At 34.5% G+C, this 12206-nt stretch overlaps 2 protein-coding genes across 2 annotated transcripts in view; one reads left to right on the forward strand and one right to left on the reverse strand.

The window, feature by feature from the left end:
* LOC133187543 (protein MON2 homolog) overlaps nt 1–8180 on the forward strand; it is a 173801-nt gene extending 165621 nt beyond the window's left edge. The window contains exons 28-34 of the mRNA XM_061322942.1: nt 1986–2103; nt 2536–2602; nt 2905–2965; nt 3254–3380; nt 3778–3982; nt 4494–4576; nt 7032–8180. Of these exons, the coding sequence (XP_061178926.1) occupies nt 1986–2103; nt 2536–2602; nt 2905–2965; nt 3254–3380; nt 3778–3982; nt 4494–4576; nt 7032–7195 (825 nt within the window). The 3' untranslated portion in view covers nt 7196–8180. The remainder of the gene's footprint in view (nt 1–1985; nt 2104–2535; nt 2603–2904; nt 2966–3253; nt 3381–3777; nt 3983–4493; nt 4577–7031) is intronic.
* Nucleotides 8181–8891: 711 nt separating this feature from the next.
* On the reverse strand, nt 8892–11934 carry LOC133187878 (putative 2'-deoxynucleoside 5'-phosphate N-hydrolase 1). Its single transcript, XM_061323268.1, has 5 exons — nt 11877–11934; nt 11399–11543; nt 10396–10467; nt 9374–9484; nt 8892–9156 (listed from the first exon to the last, which is right to left on the reverse strand). Exons 2-5 carry the CDS (start codon nt 11541–11543, stop codon nt 9056–9058), a joined length of 429 nt encoding a protein of 142 aa, XP_061179252.1. The 5' UTR covers nt 11877–11934; the 3' UTR covers nt 8892–9055.
* Between the last annotated feature and the right edge of the window lie 272 nt (nt 11935–12206).

Genomic DNA, 12206 nt, shown 5'->3' on the forward strand with positions numbered 1-12206 from the left:
TATCTTCTGTGAAAGTACTCAAATATACTTGTTTTCCTTAGAATTCAAGAACATTGCAATTTCATGAAGCCTGTTTTCTAAGACCTTGGCTTTAAGTAGAAAATTTTTAATAGGAAATGAAAGTACTAAGTCTCTACTTTATCTTGATGTTTAAAATGGAACATAAAGTGTAAGTCAATTAATTGGTATATCTACAGGGCCATTATATGCATAAAGTGAACCTAGCTCTTTATCATAGATTATATATTTGTTCCCCTGATTCAATTTCTATACTGTTTTTAAAAAACATCTAAAACCTATCACCGACCAGTGTGAAATGGGAGGTTCATTCCGTATTTTTACTCACCTTGTGAGCAAGTACTCCCTACCTAATAGAATGCATTGGGGAAATACAAGTAAATATCAGCACCCGTTTGATGTTAATTGCTAAGTGTGACCATTTAAAAATCACAGAAAGGAAGTATCAAAAAAGGAGATAATGCATAACATATAGTAAAAACCAGTTATGAGTAGCGGAAAAGCAGTATAGAGTAGTGCCTGAAAAGCAACAAGGTTCTGAAAATGAAATCGCGGAAAAGCAGGTCAGCCAAAATTTTTACATTTTTGACTTCATCTTGAGAATTACTTGGCCAATTTTAACCAAATTTGGCACAAAGGTCCCTGGGCAAAGGGGATTCTAAATTGTTCATATGAAAGACCAAGCCCTATTTCAAGGGGAAGAAAGTCAAGAAAAGGCAACCAAAAAAAAAAAAAATAGTACATGGTTAATAAAAAAAATCTTAAAAACCACTGGGCTAGAAAAAATGAAACTTCTGTGGAAGTTCTTTGAGATAACTGTAGATTCAGACCATCCAAATTTGAGCTCTTGGGGTTGGGGCCACAATAGGGAATCAAAGTTTTACATTGAAATACAGGTGCATATTGGAAATAAAATCACTGAACATTTTCTATTCAAGAACCACTGGACCAGAAAAGTTAAAAACTTAAGTGTAAGTTCCTGTGGTAATATAGATTCTGAAGTCTTCAAAGCAAGGCTGCTAGGGGTAGGGTGGGGCCACAAAAGGGGGTCAAAGTTTTTCATTGGTAATATATAGGGAATAAAATCTTTTTGTAAAGAACCACTTGTCCAGAAAAGTTGAAACTTAGCTGAAAGCTTTCAGACATAGTGTAAGCTTTAAATTGTTCAAATTAGGCTCTTGGTGGTAGCGTAAGGTCACAGTAAGAAATCATAGTTTAACATGGGAGTATATTGGGGGGGAAAATCTTTAGAGCTCTCCAGTGGCAGATCCAGGAATTTCGTAAGGGGGGCAGTAGAAGGCAGGGGGTCTGAGGGCTGCATTGAAGCCCCAAATGGGTCTAGGGCAAGGCCCTGGTGGAGGTCGGGGGGGGGGGGGGGGAGCCCCTGGAAGCTGACAAATTCTTACAAATAAGAGATGTTTTTTCCTTGATTTTAGGATAATGGACATATAAGTTCTACATACAAAAAATTCAAAAGCGGGAGGGCGCACGCCAGCGCGCCAGCCCTGGATCCGCCTTTGATCAAAAGTAGCAGTCAGATATTATTATGGAAACATCCTCAGATCTAGTGTGATTCAATTTTGCTCAGATTCTTAAGCTGTGTGGATTCTTTTTTTTTTTTTTATTATGGACATTTGGTTAGAGTTTGTAAAACTCAGGATCAATTTTACATAATGCAGGAAAAATCAAATCTCCATAACTGCAAGGCCATTTGGATATTAAAGCATCCTCATGTTGCGTGGATGCACGGATAACTGATAGTTAGGAAGGGGCCATAATATGGGGTCACAAATTTTCATGGGAAAATAAAATCTTTTAAAAATCTGATGAAGAACAGCAGAGCTAAAGTAACTCGGGTTAGTTTTGTGGTCTATGGGCCTCTTGCTTGTTAAACTTTATTAAAATACATTTGAGAAATGTCATAATAAATTTGCATACCAACTTTCATATTTTTTTTTGCTTTTCAGACCTTTCGCTTACCTCTGAGCTATAAATATGCCTGCCCCTCCCCCTCTACCTGGATGCTGGTCATCAACTCCCTTATTACCGTCCTGGGGGTGGGGCTCCCAGTGGCCAGAAAACAAGGTAAGTCAAATTAATATTGTTTGCATATTTTATGTATATTTCTAAATACATGTATCTATCATTATCCCTTTGGTCCCTTAAGACAATGAGACGAGGAATATGAGAGCTGGTAGCAACCTCTCTTAAAGCATCTGAAAATACAAGTTCTTATATAGGCATTAATGCAACAGGAATAATAATTAAAATATCTCTAAGAATGGACCATTGTCAAGATGGTCCAGTGCTTGGTCCTTGAGGGTTTATTAGCTGTATGATAGACTACATGTATATTATATATATAAACACTGAAATACCAAAAATGTTAATCATGGAAACTTTTCAAGGATATGCTTCTTGAGACTCGTTTACTTGTTTTGTACAAGTTTAGAGAGTGCAATCAAAATTTTAATTATAAAAAAGTGTGTTACAACAACTCCATTTCTTGTGTTTTAGGATCAGCTTTTCAAGGAATGTGGGGTGAACTAGCTAAAACCTTGGAAGAGTTCCTGTTTCCCAAGCAGTAAGTCAGAGTAAAGAGAGATAACTCTGATATGTTTGCAAATAACAATTTTAAAAAAATGGACCAGATTTAGCAATGTCAGATGTGTCAGTTTTTAGCAGCCCCATAAGCCCAAGAAAAGTGAATGTTCAACAGGGCTTAAAAGATTGTTTTAAAATATTGATTAGCAAAATAAGTAAATAAATATAAGCTTTTATGGTTAACAAATTTTTATAAATGTGTTTTGTATGCTGACATATTTCATTTGATACTCATTTTTGGTTGTATTTTTATAAAGTAATGATGAAATGCTATATTTACAGACCCTCCCCTGCTACACTGTCCATGGAGGATTTCCAAAGAGATGAGGCCATTGACTGTAAGGTAAATTAGCTTTTTTTTCCAATGCGCTGTTTAAGATGGTGGAATATAGGAGGTACACAGCTCTAAATTGTTAGAAGAAATTTAAAATGCTTCATTCTAAAATGATATAATATTGGAAAGTAGAAGAATTTCTTAACTTTGTAAGGTGGATCTTTGTGGAATTTTTTTTTTTCTGTTTCCAAAGAAAATATTTAATGTGAGTATATATTGCCGAAGTATAATATATCAAAAAAAATAAAATTCCCTCTGCCTCATAAAAATATCTGTATCTCCTGTTTATAATTACAGGTAGTACAGTTAATCAGAGACGACATCTTGCCATATGCTTCAACGATTCCACCCGAATTTGTCAAACAAATCATGAAGCTGCTCAATCGAGGCTCCATACATTCCACATCATCTGATTCCTTCATAGGTCAGGAGTAAATATATAACCCTAAACCTTTCTCTCTGTTTGCATTACTATATGCTGTGTCTTTAATGGAACCAATGATTATTTTTTTTATTTTGGTCAATTTATTCATCTTATACTTTCTTGTGTTTCCTACTCTTATGAACCTTTTTACATTTTTGTATGTTTATTGTAAACTTACCATATTTACTTATTCTTGAGAACTGCTTGAAAATGTCAATGAAATGTGCTTAAAGCTTTTAAAAAAGGGGGTTGAATTGTTCAGTTGATTTGAGATTTATGGAAACATAGAAAATGAAAGGGCATCTGTTACATGGGCAGTGCTTCTTTTATCAATGTACTGAATTGAATACAAGATCTCCATTTTACTTTTTGTACATCTCATCAAAACATTTTTTAGACACAGACTCCAGTAAAAAGCTGAGAGAAGAGTTTGCCAAGATCTGCTTTGAGACCCTACTACAGTTCTCATTTATCAACAAATCAAAAAGTGAAGAAGGTGCAATAACAAAGATGGCAGTGATGTCACTGCTACAGCGGTGTCAGGAGGTGGTCCATAAACATGTGGAGGATGAACGGCTCAGTGGGAAATGTCCCCTACCCAGGTACATCTAGTATAGAGGTATTGGTATTGGTCTATAAACATGTGGAAGATGAACAGATCAGGGAAATGTTCCCCACCTAGGTACATCTTCTATATAGGTATTGGTAAGTGTACCCAAGGGACAAACTACACAAGATTGAGGGAATGTCCTGTATCCAGCATTAGGCTGTTGACAAACTTGAATTTTAAACAATTTGGTAGGGGGTTTGTAGGGAAGGGCAGGCCTTAAATTTTTTTACAAGCACTGCATGTACAGGGAAAAAAATTACAGAAAAACACATTTAATATATATACTCTGTATCAGAAAGAGGTTACTAATTATATATTGTTTAATTAGCATACTTTTTATAACAATAGTAATTTTTGTCATTTCTCTTGTACACAGTGTATATGAAATATTTACTTCTCTACCAAAGAAAAATCATAAATGGACATTGAAATTACATGTAGCTACTTCAATTCTTTGAAATGAACATATTCCCAGTGCTGATTAATGTGTGTGATTGTTGTAGACCCAGGCTGGCAGAGATGGCCTCAGTTTTAAAGGCAATAACAACACTACTGAAATCCCTGAAACAAGCTCCACCAGGCAATGGTAACTTGTTGTTTCAAAGCTTCTTTTCCTTTATATAAAAGAATAAGGTCAACTGTTATTGCATTGTAATAAAGTTTAAGTACATCCTCACAATGTCAAGGTTTTGTGATTTCAGAACTCCACACAAACCCTTGACGTAAGTTGCTATTTAAAAGTTGGGGTTTTAGTTACACATGACATAATGAGTAATATAAACTAACCAAAGAGAATGTATTTTTCAAATCTGTCATTTTCAAATGGCCCAACTTCTGCGCATATCTTTTGTTACTGTTACATGTAGGATGACGATCTTCAAAAAATTAATCCCCGATGTTTCATTTAATGTAACTAGTCACAAATCCTACAATATCGACACTTTCCATTTTAAAGACGAGTCATATTTGTTTACAAAACTTACCTCCAAAAAAAGCTGTTTTCTGATTGGTTCCAGTCCTAGACCAGGAACAAATAAAATAGTAGCTTTCTAGCCCAACTTGTAAATAGCGACTTATGTCAGGGGTTTGTGTGGAGTTCCGAAATCACAAAATCTTGACATTGTGAGGATGGTTTAAGTATAGCTTACTAATTGCTAAAAGTAGACATTTTAATTCTTGCCATAATGTAGGCTTCAAAGTCAGATCCAGCCCCCCCGGTTGAATTTTTTGTATGTAGAACTTATATGTTCATTATCCTAAAATCAAGGAAAAAACACCTCTTATTTGTAAGAATTTGTCAGCTTCAGGGGGCTTTGCCCCGGTCCCCCAACAGGGTTTTGCCCTGGACTTGCTGGGGGGCTTCCATACAGGCCCCCAGACCCCCCCCCCCCCATTATGAAATTCCTGGATCCGCCACTGGGCTTGTAATCGTGGATTTCTCAAAAAAATCATACTTTTTGGATACAGTATTAAATGTACTAAAATCTGTCATTGAAGTTATGAATTCCCATTCAATTTGTTGTCTATATCAAACCTGTTCTCCATAAACATTTCAAAATTTTTAACTTCTTATAAGTCACTGTGGAATTTCAGGTAAACCTTCCTGAAAAATCCTTTGGTTAGAGAAGATTCAATTTTTAACAGGGTTTCCACTGGAAATAAATCTGATTATTGAAATGGTGAATTTGGCATGGCATGCAGGCAGCTGCCAAAAGGGTACATCATTTATCTGGAAAACTCCTCCTACAGTTTTCAAGATAGGAACTTTTCATTTTGCAGATCAATTGTACATATATCAGAGATGTGCACAGTACTTCGATTTTGATTTTCGGATAATTGATAAGAAAAATACCAGTTGTTGAAATTCATAATTTTTATGCAAAATATTACTTATAGGGTTCATCTTTTGTCCGAATAACTCTCCTACAGTTTTCAAGATAAGAAATTTTTATTTTGCAGTTCAATTGTATATATATCAGAGATGTGCATGGTTCTTGAATTAAATATTTTGAACATTTGTGGGGAAATTACCAATTATTGAACTTGTATATTCATTTTATGCAAAAAATGTTCATAGGATACATTAATATTGTTGGGATGTCAACTCCTACAGTTTTCAGAATAGAAAGTTTTTATAATTTATGTGAGAAACACCAGTACTGTTTACACAAAAGAAAAACAAGTTTGCTGACACACTGAAAACTGTCCCTTATGTCTTAATAAAGGATTAAACCCAATTTGCACAATGGGGGATCAAAGATTTATACAGAAGTATAATTTTATAGAAAGATAGACATCTTCAGTTAGCATGTAGGTGTCCTCGCACTACAAGTCTGTACACATTTTAGCCTCAGGTAGTGAACACGAATCCCCAAGTAGTTAAAATACAATTGTGTTCCAGCAGTGACCCCTCTGGACAGAGAATTGGCCACAGGAGGGGGACTTAATTTCTTTATGCAGGAAAACATAAGGGGGAAAAACTTTCTACTTATAGTAAATGTATTACATGTACAAGCCTACTTATATACTGTGTCAAATTAGTGCGCATTTCTTACAGTGCAGATTAAGATTTCTTCAGTCATTTTATGTCTGTCTGCAAGTACTTTAAACTTTATAAGATCAGAGAATGCTTACCAAAAAAGTTGCTGCAATACACTCAGTTGGCCATAGAATTCTTGTTTTCAATCTATAGACAAAAGAGTTTACCTGTACATTCAATCTTTTGGGCTTAAGATGCTTGAAAAACAATTCAGGCTATATAATGTTAAATGTTTCTTTTTCATTTAAGAAATTATTCATTTCATTATGTAAGGCTACAAAGTACAGTTGAACTTCGGTATCTCAAACACTGATATCTCGAATACCCTGGATAAGTCGAAGTGATTATGAAGTCCCAACCACATATTCTTTAAGTATTTTACCCCTGATATCTCGAATCCTCTGATATCTCGCAGTTTTTTCCTCGGCCCTATCGAGCTTGAGATAACAAGGTTTGACTGTACTTTGTTTTTTTGGTGAATGTGAAAGTTTACTATTTGTAGTGGAGAAGCAGGTATGGAGGATGGTTCTCCAGTTATACCCCTGTCTGGTTGACTGCACCACCTCCCCCTCCCCGAGTGTGTGTAAGGCCCTCCGTGATGCCCTCCATGAGTACGCTGACCTCCTGTCTCCCCCGACAAGTGCCGTTACCAACGGAACCACCTGACCAATGAACAAACCCAAAACTGGAACAAAGTAACACTCGGAACTGGATCTGGTGTTTGGTTCTGGTGCATCAGTGCAATCAACAAATATTATTTATGGTGGAAGGGATTTATCATGTGATATACTACAGATCTGCAAAGGCAAACCATACTTAGAGGAACCTTGTTAGAGTTCCAATGCTAGGTTTAACCTGTAAAAAAGGGAACAATGGCTGGTCATAAGGTGGAGATATCAGTGTATTGCTTATGAAAGAAAAGATATGTCACATACTGTATGGGTACTTATTATACAAAAACAGCTAAAGACAGATTTTAGTGGTTAGTGACCTTGTTCTTTAGGGTAGATCATAGACCCTGTGGTATAATTTTGAAGAATTGCTTTCAGTATTTTTATGTATAATCCTTATATAAAATAATGTTTTGGCAGTATTCATAAAATTGAGCCAAAGGCGCCAAAGAATGAATCTATTAATAAGTACACATACAGTAGTATTTATGATGTATTTTAAACAGTGTCGGTAGATTGTAATTACATGTATTAATTGCATTACTCATATGTATGATTATATTATTCATCTCTGAGAAAAAATGCTAGTCCTACAAAAAATAAAGTTTAGCTCATTTGTGATGTTGTACGTTAGGATTTGATACGTGGTATAACATGGTGCTTTACAGATGAAATTTTTTCTCATGGAAATCTTTTGTTCAACATGTCTACGTACTTGATAGATTATTATTTTCTTCATCATACAGAAATGGAATCATATATTTTATCATGATTAATGCTTTTTACTGTAAATTTGGGCAAAGAAAAAAAAAAAAACAAACAAATATATATTTATTTTAAAAAATCAAGAAATGCTGTCAGATGTTGAGGTTGCTTCCTGAATAATCTGCTTGCTATGATAAAACCACACCTGTTCATTTATTTGTTGACTATCATACCTGTAATATTTGTTTATGTCTATATTAAACACCATTACAATATATATTATAGCATTTTATATTCCTTAATGTACTGCACCTCCATCAATTGCAAGCTAAAAAGATGTGTAAATATTTTCAAAGGAAATCAATGTATAAATGTCAATTAACAGACTGGTAAAAATGATTTGGGGGGGGGGGGGGGGGCATTGGATGTGTTCTCTTCATGTGATATGAGAAATTTGTGGACTCAAGTCATCTGATGAAGTTTCTTATAACTTTTTTACCACAGTACAATCATATTCCACTTTTGTACAATTGACCTACCTTAATGTTAAAGATCTTGCTTGCATTTGGCAAAAAGTAGGCAGTGTTTTTCGTACAACTTTTTTTGTCAATTACAATGTTTTTGTACATCAACCGTTCAAATTTGGAATGATTCAAAACATATTTCATAACAAGTTTATATTACCAGACTTTCAACTTACATAGCTGCGACATATTTCCATGATATTCAAGATATCGATATTTGAGATACTGAATATCAGCTGTATTAAATGGAAGGGGTGTAAACAGTTATGAATTAGTCAGAATTAATATTCTGCGATAAATCCAGTAATCAAAGAGTGGAATAAATAAAACATACACATGATAAAGACACATGTCTTCAATAACTGTGATTTGAACTTGTGCAGCATTCATTGAATGCTAGTCATCAACTTGATTGAAATTATACTTAACTGAAACGTTATTAGATTTCAACACCAATTAAAAAAAAAAACATGTTTTTATTAAATTACGTGCCATAAACAATAAGTACAAAAATAACGTATATTCTACAAGATTTTTTTATATTACACCAGTTAAAGTATGCGTGTATGTACATATGAATTGTGATCAGACATAGAGATTGTCACCAAGAATCCATTTAAGGAAGTTTAGCTGAAGTGCCTGGACAAAATCTCCGGTACCTGGTCCTCCGTGTAGTGGTAGACGTAAAAATTATCTCCCTTGGCTCCCGAAATCATGGGAGAAATTCCTACAAAATAATAAATGTGAATCAGATGTACAAAATGGTTCACGGGTTAAATACAAATCAATGCTCTGATGCAGCAGGGGCCCCTCCCCTTCCCCCTCCCTTTTATGATTCTTATATATCAACATTCGAGTTACGTCTCTCAGCAAAGGTTAATTCCTCTGTGTCAAGACACTGGACACGAGTATAGTAAATTTTTAGAGGGGATATTTTAGCTTACTTTTCTCTGGCTCGGGACGAAAAAGACAAATGATTGTTTTGTTCATGGCCACTGCTCTTCCGATCTCGTATCCCACGCCGGTGGAAGCTTGTGTTACCTCAGCAACTAGAACTATATAAAATAGTCAAATCAACTGTACATGTACGTTTTCTTGCTTCCCGAGTATTCAGTTCCTTCCCTCAAACCCTTCAAGCTCCCCCAAAAGAGATAACTTTTCAACTTTTATCTTCTTTAAAGTTTAAATTGAAAAGGAGGAGGTTTAAGGAAGCTGTAAGGCCAAACAAAAAAATATGTGTGGTTCCGGTTACACTTCCAAAAAAATTAGGGTAGGTAGGTAGGGATTTTTTTTTTTTTTTTTTTTTTTAACAAAATGATTTTCTTAATTTTTTCTAAATAATACCTATCACTGCTTTGCAAATGGCATTTAGATGTGGTGTGATAATATACTAGTCAATATTGGTAGGGGACACCTACATGCTAGCTTGCTTTGGATTTAACACTATTAAACACTTGCACTATGTTTTGCAAGGAGGCCGTCATTGCTGAAACTAAAACTTAAACTGGAGCCATTGATGGAAATCGGGGGAAATTCCGGAAAAAATATGAAAATTGCCAAAAAAAAGTTTAGGGTCGGGGGTATAAAATAGGGAAGGTCGGGTAACCGGAACCACACATATTTTTTTATTTGGCCTAAACATGACACATTAAAGAGTTTTAATTCCTTGTTAGATGTAACTTAATGTAGTTAGAGTGATCTTCCCTTAGATGTAAGATAGCATGAATAAAATTTACACTGAATGTCACAAATGACTAAAAATATTCCCCACATTATTTAAAACCAAGCTAAATCAATTAACAACAAAATTTTGCAGATACCATAAATTGAAATTGATATATTGGAAAGCTTGAAATGTAAATCTTTATACGTGATTTTCTCGAAGAAAAAAAAAAAAAAAAAAAAAAAAAAAAACATATTATTTTATGTTTAAAGGTTCCTTAATTGATAAATTATAATGGATTACCGTCACATTGGCTTAACCAGTCTATGTCCCTGTCATGAATTAATATGTCTGTGAGACCTTCTGCTTCTTCATCTTGTTTAAAAAAAATAATCATCAACATAATCTTGTTTAAAAAAAAATAATCATCAACATAAATATCGAACATAATACCCCACAAAAAAAATGGGACATGGACAACCAACCCATCCCACGCCTCCTGCAGTTTCAAGTAATTCAATTCAATTCAGTTTATTGACATCACCATGTTGACATACAGTCAAAATAAGAAATCAAATGACAGATAACAGAAAAAAAGAGAAGAATATTATAACATAATTGCATGCAGTTCAATTTTACATAGTTCCTTATAGACCTTGGCATTGTTTCCTCTGCATAAAGCATTTATCTAAGTAGATACATAAACGTTTAGTAAGTAAGTAAAATAAGACTTCAGTTGAAAACGAGAAATATTAGTAGCTCGTAGAGAGGAGAAGTTTATTTTGTTACGAAAATAGAAATTATTAGAAAACAAATGAATACATGTAATAACAAGATGTGTTTGTGAAACACTATGCACCCGGCGGCAACAAAGTTCGAAAAAGCTATTTTTAGCATATAGGTCACAGTCAAGGTCACAAGGTCATTGACCTTGGTGTCATTTGAAAGAACTTAATGAGTGGAGTATGCATACCAAATACGAAGTCTCCCTCTCTCATGGTTCAAATGTTATGGTGAAGGTTAAAGTTGACAACAAACAGACAGACAGGACAAAAACAATATGCGCCCTCGATCTATCGATCCGGGCGCATAAAAAAGGTATTTATTTTTTTTAAAAAATACAGTAAAGGGGGGGGGGGGTGTCCTTACCCAAAGTACCTCTGATTAAAAAAAATATATCTCAAATGAGAAAATGAAGATTTGGTTTCCGTGCAAATATTCAATAACCCCCTTCCAATTCTTTTAATCACTTGCTTGTAGAAAAAAAGTGAATTTTGTCTAAAAATCGATTTGTTTGAAAAATTACCTGCTTCTACAGTGGAACTAGCCACGTGTTCCGTTAATACCGTCCCGCACTTTTTCAGGTGATTGACGAGGCGCAGGTATAAATCAGCATCTTGTCGGCCACCCGTTATACTCCCGGCAAAGTAAATTTTGTGGAGCATCGACATCTGAAATGAGAAATAAAATCATATATAAAAAAATATAAAAAGAAAACGAAAAAAAAACAGCAAATAACAATTTTTCACGACTTACAGAAAGGTCGACGGATTTCTTTAACAAAGAGTTATGCATTACGACAGTGGTTATACGGACAACAACCAATAAAAGTTTTGTACATTATATATACATGATTGATTTAGTCCAAATCAAGGCCCTATCGAGCATCACAAATAATTTGATTCTTAAAAGCACATTTAAGAGTGAGGGGAAAAAAACATTGTTTCAGAATAGAAAAGTTAAAATTTACGAAAGGGTTAATGAAATAACCTTCTCGAATATACCTTAATTACATCCAGAAATGGAGAGGAACTCTCGATGCAATGGTTTAAATAGCATGTGAATCATCGACTCTCCTCTCCATGCACTTGAAGTATGCTCCAATCAAAAACAAATCTAACTAAAACTTGTTTTTTTTTTTTCCTTACCATTGTTTTCATTCTTACACGTACGCAAATGACCTCTACTTATGGCGTCAAACGTACAATAGTACACACCTTATTTTGCATTTTTTCTGCACAACCTTCAATAACAATACACCGTGACGAAGCAGTCAAAAATATACGCAACGTAGATGACAATCCTCATGAGTTGATTGAACTTTTAAAAAAAAA

The sequence above is a fragment of the Saccostrea echinata genome, unplaced genomic scaffold, assembly GCF_033153115.1.
Source record: "Saccostrea echinata isolate AGI-Se365-2 ecotype Australia unplaced genomic scaffold, CSIRO_AGI_Sech_v1 ptg000015l, whole genome shotgun sequence".
Taxonomy (NCBI): domain Eukaryota; kingdom Metazoa; phylum Mollusca; class Bivalvia; order Ostreida; family Ostreidae; genus Saccostrea; species Saccostrea echinata.